Source organism: Myotis brandtii, unplaced genomic scaffold, assembly GCF_000412655.1.
Source record: "Myotis brandtii unplaced genomic scaffold, ASM41265v1 scaffold123, whole genome shotgun sequence".
NCBI lineage: Eukaryota > Metazoa > Chordata > Mammalia > Chiroptera > Vespertilionidae > Myotis > Myotis brandtii.
The window spans coordinates 9,958,013-9,970,326 of record NW_005354291.1 but is presented as its reverse complement, the minus strand read 5'-3'; the positions used below and the strand labels follow the sequence as shown (position 1 = coordinate 9,970,326).

General features: G+C 34.9%; 1 protein-coding gene across 1 annotated transcript in view; it reads right to left on the bottom strand.

The window, feature by feature from the left end:
- Positions 1-12,314, bottom strand: part of ENPP1 (ectonucleotide pyrophosphatase/phosphodiesterase 1) — a gene marked incomplete at its 5' end in the record, with an annotated part of 61,060 nt that overhangs the window by 9,547 nt on the left and 39,199 nt on the right. The window contains 9 exons of the mRNA XM_005859118.2: positions 826-980; positions 2,299-2,350; positions 3,152-3,321; positions 4,819-4,906; positions 5,817-5,886; positions 7,001-7,128; positions 8,120-8,151; positions 10,604-10,735; positions 12,106-12,214. Of these exons, the coding sequence (XP_005859180.1) occupies positions 826-980; positions 2,299-2,350; positions 3,152-3,321; positions 4,819-4,906; positions 5,817-5,886; positions 7,001-7,128; positions 8,120-8,151; positions 10,604-10,735; positions 12,106-12,214 (936 nt within the window). The remainder of the gene's footprint in view (positions 1-825; positions 981-2,298; positions 2,351-3,151; positions 3,322-4,818; positions 4,907-5,816; positions 5,887-7,000; positions 7,129-8,119; positions 8,152-10,603; positions 10,736-12,105; positions 12,215-12,314) is intronic.

Sequence of the window (12,314 nt, the reverse complement as noted above, 5' to 3'; positions counted from 1 at the left end):
ATATATATACACACACACACATGCCCTTATATTTTTATTTAGCTATCTCAGTGATATCAACAATAGTTTTATTTTTAAGTTCAACTGATCTAAGCTCTCTATCTTTTAAGGACATCGCACAGCTTGCCAGATACTTTCAGTTTCTGAAAAGCTGGTCAGTCTAGTTTAAAACTTCCATCCCAAGTAAGATCTAAATCTCATCTCCACCCTTTGTTCTCTCTTTCAAAGCCAATCTCTGATTATTTCTCTTTCCACCACAGCCCCCAGGAGTGAGGAGGAATGGTGGTCTTATTCTGGGACATTTTCCCTCACTCCTCTCAAGGCCTGACTCCTCTGGTTTGGGGAGTGAACAGGACCCCCAGCTTCTCCCTGGTTTGGTTCAGGGGTCCTCCTGTGGATGGATGGTATATGCAGGGAGGCGACTGAGCCTTCTCCATCAGTGAGAATCTGCTAAGAGTTGAGCAGTTGAGGGAAATCCGTGTACCCACATACCTATGCATTTAGAGATGAATAATTGTGACTGATTGTAAAAATGATTTCATAAAATTATAAAGTAAAATCGTAAAGTATTTAAACCAAAGGCCAGAGAGAAGCTTTTACTGCACATCCCTCGTTTCACAGAAAACGAAATATTCTCCAAGTCTCAATGTCACGAGCTAGTTACTGGCAGAGCTGAGACCTAATTTTTCTGACTCCCAGTTCAGTGACCTAATTTGAGAAGTGATTACAGAGCCAAGATTAACAGTGATAAATAATGCTCTCACTGTTTTGCTTAGTGATAATTTGAAGTAACCACACAGAACTAAAAGGGTGGCAAATACTTGCATTTCTGTTCACGGTGTAGGATGACCAGAGGGGCATCTGGATGTCTTGGCTGTAACCACTCACAAACTGGTGCTGGTAGAGCAGACAGACAGTGCCGCTCTTCTGGAGAACTCTGGGTCTTCCGTAGGGTAAAGTGCCACGCTTAATAACCTTCTCTTGGGTCACAGGAGGAAAACAAAACCACCTTTTCAATGTACTTAGAGTGCATTACATGATAATATATATGATACACTCATCTAATTCTTTCCCCTACTTAAAATACTGAAACAATAGTTTTTAACAAAAAAAAAAATTAAAAGAGCAGCACCATAAACAATTAAGGAAACAAAAGGGGTTCAGTAGTGCACTTTTTGTCCATGAAGATTCTAAAGAGCAATGTAATATGAAGATATCACAATAAACATGAAACTGCTAGAAATTTCAGCAATTTAGAAATTCCATTGCTAAAATTCTTTAACATTATTGCAATTACTTCTTGTTCAGGATGTACTCCAGAAAGAAAATGCGTGTACTTGGAAAGCCAAAGTGCAGACCTGAAATTATGAGACTAAGCTGAATGAATCAGTAATAGTATAGACTGTTTTCTTGCCCTTTCCCCATGTCATGTGCTTTGTAGAGTTCTTTGTAGACACCATCTAATTTAATTATTAAATAGCCCTATAAATTAAGGTTATATAACCATTTTACAGGTGAGGAAACAGCAGCTGATAGGAAGTAAATACTTGTTTCCATGAACATAGTTTCTAAGCTCATATTCAAACCCAGTTCTACCCAAATTCCAAAGTGTCATTCTTTGCCACAACACTTTACCACCTTGGAATCACCAAAGGTTTCTCTAACCTGAATATGTATAGAATTTTATACAGATAAGATCAAGTAAAGAACAGTGCAGAGTTCACCTTTTATTCCAGCAGGAAAATAACGTGAGACAAGTAATTTAATCTATTAGAGACTCTGTCAAGTGTACCAGACACTGTATATTGAAGTGTCACTGAACATCCAAGTCAAACTAACAAATTTCATCAGATGTCTGCATAGTCTTAATTTTCATTCACAGGTGATGAAGAAATAACTTTAGATAAGTGATTCCATTTATACTCTCTTGTAATTAACTAAGAACCCAGTGAGCTAGACATTTAACATGTATTTTAAGTGGAAATTGGAAGATTTATTATAAACTTATAAAAATCTTCAAAATCTCAAAAGATCTCTACTATGTTCATAAAGAGTGATTCAGTTTCCACTAAACATACTGCATACTGTTTCCACTATAAATATCCCTTCTTTCCTTATGATTAACCATCTAGACTGTCAAGCAAAGAAATTTCTATGTTTTATATCAGGTGGTCCTCCACTACTCCTTTTATTTTATTAGCTGTTCTAAAAATTGCCACCAAACAAGTTCTCTGTGATTCACACTATTGAGAAAAAGCCTGCTTCCCTATTCCAAGTTGAAGAGTAAACATGCCTTACCTTCTGCCATGGTCAGATTCAACTGTGTCTGAAAATCCATGACTGGAAACATCTATAGAATTAATAATACTATTTTTAAGGAATGAAAGACATGTTTAAATTTTGTAACAAACAACATCTATAGATTAATTATTCCATTGTAGAACAAAGATACAATTTAAAACCATCTTGTACAAGTCAAAATTATTATTTTTTTTTATGTTGAGGATAAAGGGATAAGGATGACAGTTAAAAAAAGACAAAATTGTTAGCACAAGCACACTATTAATTGAAAGATGAGAATATAATTGCTACTTTAAAATTCTTAGCCCTACTCCTCAGTCTTTCTAAAAGCCTAAAACAAAATAGAAAGAACAAATTCAACTACTCCCCAAATTTCCATCTTTAGGGATCTCATCAATTTTGCTCATAACCTGTCACATATTTTCATCCTTTTACGACAACTATATATTAAAGTTGGAGAAAACTGGAACAGTGTCACATATCCATTTTGTACCCCAAAAAGAGATATTTTCCCCCTAAGTTTAAAACAAGGTGGGGATGTACTTTAGAAAATGAATATGGTGACTGGTTTATAATCAAGACCTCACTGCTGGGATAACAGGACTCAGCTATACTTCCCCCAAACTGCAAGTCAAGTCACAACACCCAGGGATAAAAATAGAGGCAAAAATAAGGTAGAGGAAAAATAAACAATAAAAAGTCTGCATGTGTCACTAGAATTAGAAATAAATATTATTTTTACTCTCACTCATAAATTTTAATTTGATCATTAAGTCTTTCCACAGCACATGCTATGCAGAAAGTGCTATGAAAACATACACACTGGGCGCAACTTCCCAGCAACACTTACTGAGGGATCACACGAGCAGCCAAGGTTGTCGCTGGGGGTCCTTGTGAAGGGGCACTGCACTGGGGGGCGGGCTTCTTTGGGATGCTTTGGGGTGTAAACAGGATTCTTTAGAAGGTGGTTAAGACTTCCATGAGTTCCATTATTAGGAGCAGGTGTCAAATTCAGTAAGTCTGCGTAATTCCAAGAATGGTAAAGATTACTTAAAAGTTTCAAAATCAAATAGACTTGTACTATGATTTATATTATTTAAAACCATATTTATATGAATCCTTAATTCTTTACCTAAAATAGAACTCTAAAACTCTCTTGGGATTTAGAGTATTTTTAACTATGCTAGTCTTTATGGAAATACTGAGGTATATGCTGTACTTCTCTATGAATTTTTATGAACTTTAATGTTTGTAATAACTATAGTTAGCATATGTTGAATGCTTATTATATGCCAATCACCGTGCTAAGATATTTTTCTTACTTAATCTTCCAAGCAATTTAATAAGTTATTGTCAATATTTGACAGATGAGTAATCAACGCCTTCGGCTCAATGTCTCAAAGCTACTAAGATAATAGACCTAGGATTCAAAACTAGCTTTGTCCAAGTCTAAGATTCATGCTCTTAATAATAGTAATAGCACACACTTACATAATAAAGCACTTACTATATGCCAGGCACTGTTTTAAGTGCTTTAAGATCTAGTAATTCATTATGTAAATCAGCTCCCATTGAAAGAATTATACTTAGGACATATTTAAGGTTTTGTAAATGCCCAGTATCATTATCAGAAAAAGGAGTTAATATTTAAGATGTAATATTCCACCCACAAAGTACTATTTTGGGCACAGAATTCCCCGGCTGGTTTTGCTCAGTGTTTAGAGTGCCAGTCCGAAGACCAAAGGGTTATGGTTCCATTCCTGGTCAAGGGAGTGTGCCTCAGTTGTAGGTTTGATCCCCAGACCAGTCCTGGTTGGGGCCAGCTTGGAGGGCAAAGCCCTCCCAGCACAATTATAGCCAAAGGCTATGGTTGTAAGCTTGACCTTGTAGTCCGACCTTGTAGTCCTAGGTAGCTGAGGGATGTGGGCTGCGGGAGGTGCAGCAAGTGCTGCCAAAACAAAGCTTGACAGAGTTCAGAGAATGGTAACAACAGGAAAGAAGCAGATTTGAAACTCGCAAGAACACTGTAAACATCTTGCCCTTGTTTTGCTTTGTGTGATCTGACTATAAAATAAAGATCCTGCTTACAGGCAGGGCCACTGTTTCCTCATCCAGGCACAGTGACCCACCTAGCCCCAACTGTATTCTCTTGGCTGTTTTCTTTAATCCTTCACCGTGCCTCCTCAAGTTCACCACTGGCCGTGCTGGACGCAGTTCACACACTGATCTGATTCAATGGTCATATAATTGAGCCCTGGCAAAGTACCAAGCACTGAGGATGTACAGACCTCCCTACTCTGGGTATTGTACTTTACCAACGTGCAGCTTAGTGGAAGAATCAGATAGTATGTTGGGCACATTTTTTCAATGAGTTGGGGTCAGGAAGGAAAAAGGTAGAAATGTGAGGGTCTATCTTGCCTCATCATCATCTTCACAAAGGTGCCCATCAAGTAATTTATTTTTGATCATCCTATCTCAGCTGTTTTCAGAGGGGATGAAAGCTGCCTGTTCACTTACCACACATTAAGTTATAGACTTCAATATTTTCAAAGGAATCAACTTCAAGACCGTGCTTGAGTCCAGGTCCATAGCCAATAAAGAGGGCCTAGATTGACCAGGAAAGTAGCAGTTTATGAATTCCAGTTATGAATATAGTTGGTCAAATGTAAAGTACAGTATAGAGAGTATAGTCAATAATATTATAATAACTATGTATGGTGCCAGTTGGGTACTAGACTTACTGGGGAATCACTTAGTAAGTTACATAAATGTGTAACAGCTATGTTGTAACACCTGAAACTAATTGTAATATTGAATGTTAACTGTAAATGAAAAATATTAATTATAAATTTTTAAAGTGAATTTATATTATTTACATTGCACATATATAAACTGATTATGTTAAGAGGAAAAATACTATGCCCAATGAACTTGGTGGGAATTTTTTTAACCCCTGTTGCACAGATATTCTAAGGACATCTAGAATAGTTTTCTTAACTTCACCGTAATTCCTGAGTTGACATTCAGAACAATAGTACAATGAAATCTAATTTTATCTATGAAATGGGATATACACCTCACCCTACCCATCTCACACAGTGTTGCAGGGATCAAATTAGATAATTATTGTGAGTATATTTTTAAAAATTTTAAGTGCAAAGTAAATTTAAGATATTATTTTCATTTAGAATATAAGTATGATGTCTTCTCAAATATTAACAAATTGTCTTTCATTTACTGTGGAGCAATATTGTTAGTGGAGCATAATATATATAAAATAATTATTGGAAATTTAGTAGGAGGTATATGTCACACGTTCATGAACTATGAATATAAATTTTAACAAAAATCTATTACTTTAATTAATACCAAAGAAAAATAGCTATATGAAAGTATATTTTTCAGTATTCTCATTCAAGACATATAATGTCAGTGTTTTTAAGTCTAAAACTTTATATACAAGCTTTTCTTCAGATATAACTATTATTTTTTAAAAATATAATAGGTATACTCACTTGCATATTTGAAAATAGGTTGTCAGAGCCATGAAATCCATCTCCACAATATTTCCTTTCTGAAGGATTCCTAATTTTCACATAATATGAATTAATAATGTAAAGTCAATTCACAAAGCAAAATTTATAACCATGGCGTTATTTTCATTAATAAAGAATAAGTAACTATTTTTTTAAACAAACCAAGAAAAGGTAAATAAAATCACTTGGCTTTGAAAAGCATTAAAAGCCACCTTTATCTTTTATTTTGTAGACAAATCAACTATAAGCTATATGGTATAGAGGAAAAAAACCCACTATCATTGAGACAGAACTGATTTTGAACCTTGATTGTGATAATAATTAGCTGTGACTCTGGAAATTTACTAATCTTCTCTTGATTTCAATTTTGTCATGTTAGATTGTTTGTAACAATTAAATGGTTTAACCTAAAGAAATGCTTGATGCATAATAGATGTTCACTAAATATTAATTCTCCCATGAGGGTAAGAACCATCTGGTCTTTCATATTTCCAAACACTACAAGCGCAGGTCTCTCATAAAGTAGAGACAGTGCAATTCTGTTAACTAAATTCCTCAACCCTAGCTTTCTGGCAACCATCAAAAGAGTTAATAATCAAATTTTGAGATGTTAACCATATTAATGATCCAAATAATTTGCTGAACACACCAATAAACTGAGATTTATTGATAGATTAGTATAACAAGAATAAAAAAATAACTATGTATAATGATGAAGCTATTTGGTCATTATAAGGTAAAGAGCTTTTGCCAATTATCTGCTGGACTTTGAAGACATTATTAGGCATAACTGTAATGTGCAGAAGAGATACAATGGCAAGTGGCAACACAAATCTGGAGCACAAGAAATAATCACTGTGGAGTAGGTGGACAGAGCAGTGCTTCTTAGCTGTAGGTGATCCTCCCTTGCTCGGGGACTTTTGGCCTGTGTGGTGACAATCTGGGTTGTTACAACTTTTTCATCTAGTGAGCAGAAGCTGGGAATACTTGCAAACACCCCACAATACACAAGACAGCTCCCCACAATATTATCTTATCTAAAATGTCAAGAGGCCAAGGTTGAGAAACCCTAGAATAGAGTCTAGAGAATCATATTTGTGCAGTTTTCCTATTGAATTACTAATAGATCAGGCTAAGTTTACCTGGGAGGCTATCAAACTTACAATGCAAGTTGCCACTGAGGGTCCAAATAGAATGTCAAGGGCTCAATCCTGTCACTTTTGGCAAAATGCAACCGCTTGGGTAAGAACTGTTTTAGGTAAGGTTTGAAGTGCTGGTTTGGCTCCCGGCACTAAAATCATAGAAGGCAAAGAAAAAACATTATTTGCAGATTTTCTTAAGTGTAAACTTCTTTTGAAAGTGCTAACTCCATATGAATTTTTCCTCACAAATATTTTACCAGCATGCCCAGTAAGTCATATGTGGAAAAATAAATGAGTTCATACTATTTGTATAATGTACAAGTTAAATATTCCCAGCTATTAAATATTCTTATTTTTACATGAAACCATAATCACTGCATAGATGTCCCAGGATACGTAGACTGTGTCACAAGATTATATTTGAGTTACTACTGATGATCCTATTTTCAAACACTCGTATAACTACAATTGTAAGAGTTTTCTCCAAAAGAGAAAATTTTATCCACCAGTTTGGCTCAGTGGATAGAGTGTCAGCCTGCAAACTGAAGGGTCCTGGGTTCAATTCCAGTCAAGGACACATGCCCAGGTTTCCAGCTGGATCCCCAGTAGGGGACGTGCAGGAGGCAGCCAATCAATGATTCTCTCATCATTGATGTTTCTTCTATCTTTCTCTCCCTCTCCCTTCCTCTCTGAAAACAATAAAAATATTTTTAAAGGAATTTTTTTTTAAAGTGAACATTTTCTATCAAGTAAAATAAAATAGTCTAGATAATTGAGCACCAGGACAAAAACTTACTTAAAAAATAGGCATTAAAAAAGACTGGTAGAAATATATTGTGGTGCTAACAGTGTTTATGGTGGTACAGCTGTAGGTTTTTTTCCTTCTACTGTTTTCAATTATGCTTTTCTTGTACTATCACATAAATTTAACAATGTCAATAAACAAATTCTTAAAACTTTCAAATCTAAATTATTGGGACATGTCCTTAAAGGTCTTTAAAATCTACAATACATTTAATGTTGGCCCAGTTACTCAAAAATTCTAATTCTATAATCACAACAACAAATACTGAATGTTTTATAAATATATATTATACAAAACTAACAGTAATTAGATAATAGAGCAGTAAAGATACTCACAGAAAGATTTCTGACAATGCCTTCATAATTAACTAAAGGGGGACAAAGATAAAAAATTAATTATTGATAGTATGTTACAATTAGAAATAAAAATAATACAAACATATAGACTGTCAGATTCAAGGCCAATATTTCTAACAGCTCATTTAAATCATTATATATTAGTCATTGACAGAAATAAGATAGATGTTTAGGAATCCCCACCCAAGCCAATGAAATTATGTCACACGGTCAAATGAAAAGGCAAGTTACAGAACATTCACCTAACCATCCAATTGTCTCCACCTGACCATCTATCCAACTGCCTATCCATCTGTCTACCCACCCATTAATCCATCCATCCGTTCATGCAGTCAAATACTCATGCATCCATCTACTAGAGCTAGTATGATTTCACTGAATAAAAACGAAAATGAATGTGTTTTATATACCCATAGAAAATATCTGAGGAGACACATTCCAAACTTAACAGTGTTCATCTCTAAAGAGAGCAACTGAGCTGTAAATTAGGGGAGCTTAGGGTGGGAAACTGTTAGTTTTTGTTTTATATACTTTGATAGTCACTGATAATTCCAGAATTTCAAAATAAGAGGGATAGAGAGAAACTCAGAAAAAAAGAATAAGTAGAATAGTTTTGGAACTGTGTTTGCATAGCAAGCCCACAGTTACCTAATTCCAGTCTAGCTTTCTAATTAGTTAGACTTTACATAATTTTGACAAAATTATCCAGATAAAAGAATATGTAATACATATATATATATGTATTACATATTTATATATATAGATATAGATATAGATATAGATAGATAAGTATAGGTATAGTTTTTGCTTTAATTTGGGAAACTTGAGGGCCTAACTGAGCTAAGAGTGTGGCTAAAGCTTAGCCATCCCATCCTAAACATTTCTGGGACTGCCATTCCTCTACAGTTTTTATAAGAGGTTTTATAGCTATTGTATGTTACTCTTATACATTTAAAAAATACTAATTAGGGGCCCTGGCCAGGTAGCTTAGTTGGTTAGAGTGTCATCCTGATACACCAAGGTTGCGGTTTGATCCCTGGTGAGCGCACATACAAGAATCAACCAATGAATGCATAAATAAGTGGAACAACAACTTGATGTTTCTCCCTCTCTCTCTATCTCCCCCCCCCCCCCCCCAATCAATAAATAAAAAATACTAATTAAAATTTGTTATGCATATAGAGTCTATGGGTCACTATGCTAATATATTTACATAACCATTTTCCTGGAGCAAAATCTATTTTTTCATCATAAATATTCAACAGTACCTATTAGCACATATAGCACTCAGTGCCCAAACCTAACTCATTTTTTGTGTGTGGCTATTTGATGTTTATCCCATCATTGTATATGTGGTTCCAATTTTGATAACTGTAACAAGAGCTTTCTTCTCCTTCCATTTTAGAAGTTAATTCTAACAAAAAGATAAACAAAATGGCCCTAAGTATCTGAAAGTTACCAAGACGGTAATCAAAAAGAGGGGTATATATAAAAATTCTTGAGGAAAATTGTCCTCTAATTTTAGAAAAAATTGATAGCCTTACTATTGTGAATTTTCCAATGTATAACAATAATATTTTACAACTTGTCAATCAAACAAAGAAAAAAGAGGGGTATAACAGAAGTGCAAACAATTATGAAATAGGCTTGACTTGCAAAAGAATAAACATTTAAAAATATTTCTTGGTAGTCTGGGTGGTCAAGAGAGAATGTAAAATTTCTTCTCTGTTTACAAAATACACTCTTATTGCTTTTTTAATAGGTTTAAAAGAAAGTCATTTCTGAGGACAGAAATCAATTGCTTATAGAATTAATCATCTCTGCCAGCATTCTTCCTCATAATAGAATATTATTCTATAACCTGAGTAAATTATTTTAATGGAATGTCATTAATTAAAGTTGAATAAATGTAGCTAAACTTTTCTCTTAAGTTTTTTTGTTCAAGTAATCTTGAGCCTAATATAAACAAAACACACAATACAACATAAAATTGTACGAAGCTCATGAATACTATGGTGGTCAGACCTAACTTCACATCCAGTCCCCTGAGGGGAAGATTTGCACTGGAGATTATTTAATCATGAAAAGGAAATTAACTTCAATTGATTCTCTTTTTATTTGTTGTTAATCCTTACCCTAGGATATTTTTCCATTGATTTTTAGAGAGAGTGAAAGAAAGAGGGAAAGACAGAGAGAAACATTGACGTGAGAGAAACACATTGTTTGGTTGCCTCCTGCACAATCCCTGACCAGGGTCTGGGTTCGGAAGGAGCCTGCAACCAAGGTACATGCCCTTGACCAGAATCGAACCCAGGACCCTTTGGTCTGCAGGCCAACACTCTATCCACTAAGCCAAACTAGCTAGGACTGATTCTCTTTAGTTTAGACATATCATGATTTAGAGGAATATAGTCTAGATATTCAAGGTCAGCATATTCAAGGTCAGCATAAAGCTATACTTACATGAATAGTATTTATCTGGGACATCAGAGGGTCTCAGTCGAGCTGCGGGTCCATATACAACTTTAATATTTTTAACATCCCCCAGATATTTATTCAGATATACATATTTCTTACAACTGCCTTGTTCCATGCCTAGGTAAGAAAAAAAAAAATCCAAAACATGTTGCAACTTGAATGAAAAATTTAACATGTAGAAAAAAATGTCTTTCACTTCTTGAATTTAATTCAATAAACACGTGCTCAGTATTCATGTTAAATATCTAATAGGTAAGACACAGAATCCTAGCTATATCTACCACTTTACTTTTTTAAAAAAAATCTTTTCCCTTTCCTTTATCCAAAATTAGTTTAATGTTTCTTCTTATTTATGTACTACTAGAGGCCCAGTGCACGGGTCCCCCGGTCTGGCCTGAGGGGATTGGGCCGAAACCAGCTCTCCGACATCCCCCGAGGGGTCCCGGATTGTGAAAGGGTGGTTCTCGAATGACGCACCCAGAATCGGGCTCCCTCCTCTCTGGTTCCGGGTGCGTTACCTGAGAACCGCAGCTGCCAAGTCACCACAGCTTGGCAGCTCCTGCATTGAACATCTGCCCCCTGGTGGTCAGTGCGCATCATAGCTACTGGTTGAACGGTCAGATGGTCACTTAGGCTTTTATATATATAAATAATATCTTTATGTCTTTATGAGAGTGAGGAGGAATATCACATTTTTAGAATAAATATGAAAGCCTCATTATTTTCCCCAAATCACCTAGAATATGAACTGGGAGTGTAAAATTCTTATTCTCATTCCAGGCCTAGAGTTTCCTTAGGATATGACTTTTTAGGACTGTTTCTAGAAATAATTTTCAGTAATTATTTCTGAAGCAAACAACAATAACAAGAAAAAAATAATAAAAAGAACTTGTATTCTATTTTCTTGTATCCACACCACTTCTATAGTCCCAAGGCTATATAAAAACATGCATTATAAAGATCACAGTAAGTAAAAGTGAAATTAAAATAGTGCCAAAATTAATATTTACTGCCTCCAAAGTCAGACTTTTTGCTGGGTGAAGGGGGTCAACGGGAGAGAGGGGGAACACATCTGTAATAATTTCTACAATAAAGATAAATTTTTTTAAAAGTTGGACTCATCATGCTAAAACAAATAGAAAAGGTACATAATAATCTGTTCAAATTAAATCAAAATTGTTAGAGTAGATTTACCAAAATTTAATATAAAATAATTTTTTTAACTATTCAAATTCCTGGTGTAAGTTTTCCCCAAATCAGAACATGGGTGTAAGTATTTTTATTGATAGGCTCTTAGGCTTCTGTGAATTCTGTGTTTCATTCGTACTTTACATTTAATATTATGTTTTCCTAAAGACTTTCCACATGAAACTATGTTTTTAAAAAAAGAATTAACTATAACAATAAGATAAAATAATGAAACAATGATCAATCAAGTAAATTGGGGGGGGGGGCACTTGAAGGGTAAATGATGAAAACTGAGATACCATGATCTGAAATGAGGATGAGGTTCAGGCACCGATGCAAATTCAGCTCTTTTAGACCATCCATCAGCATGCCGACCATATTGTCAACCCTCTGCAATGCTTTGATGACCTAAGAAAAAGAACCAATCTTATGTGATGTATGCCACACTAATGGCTGTTCCTATATAAAGCTATTTCTGTTGAAAGAAAAACAGGAAGGGAGGGAGGGA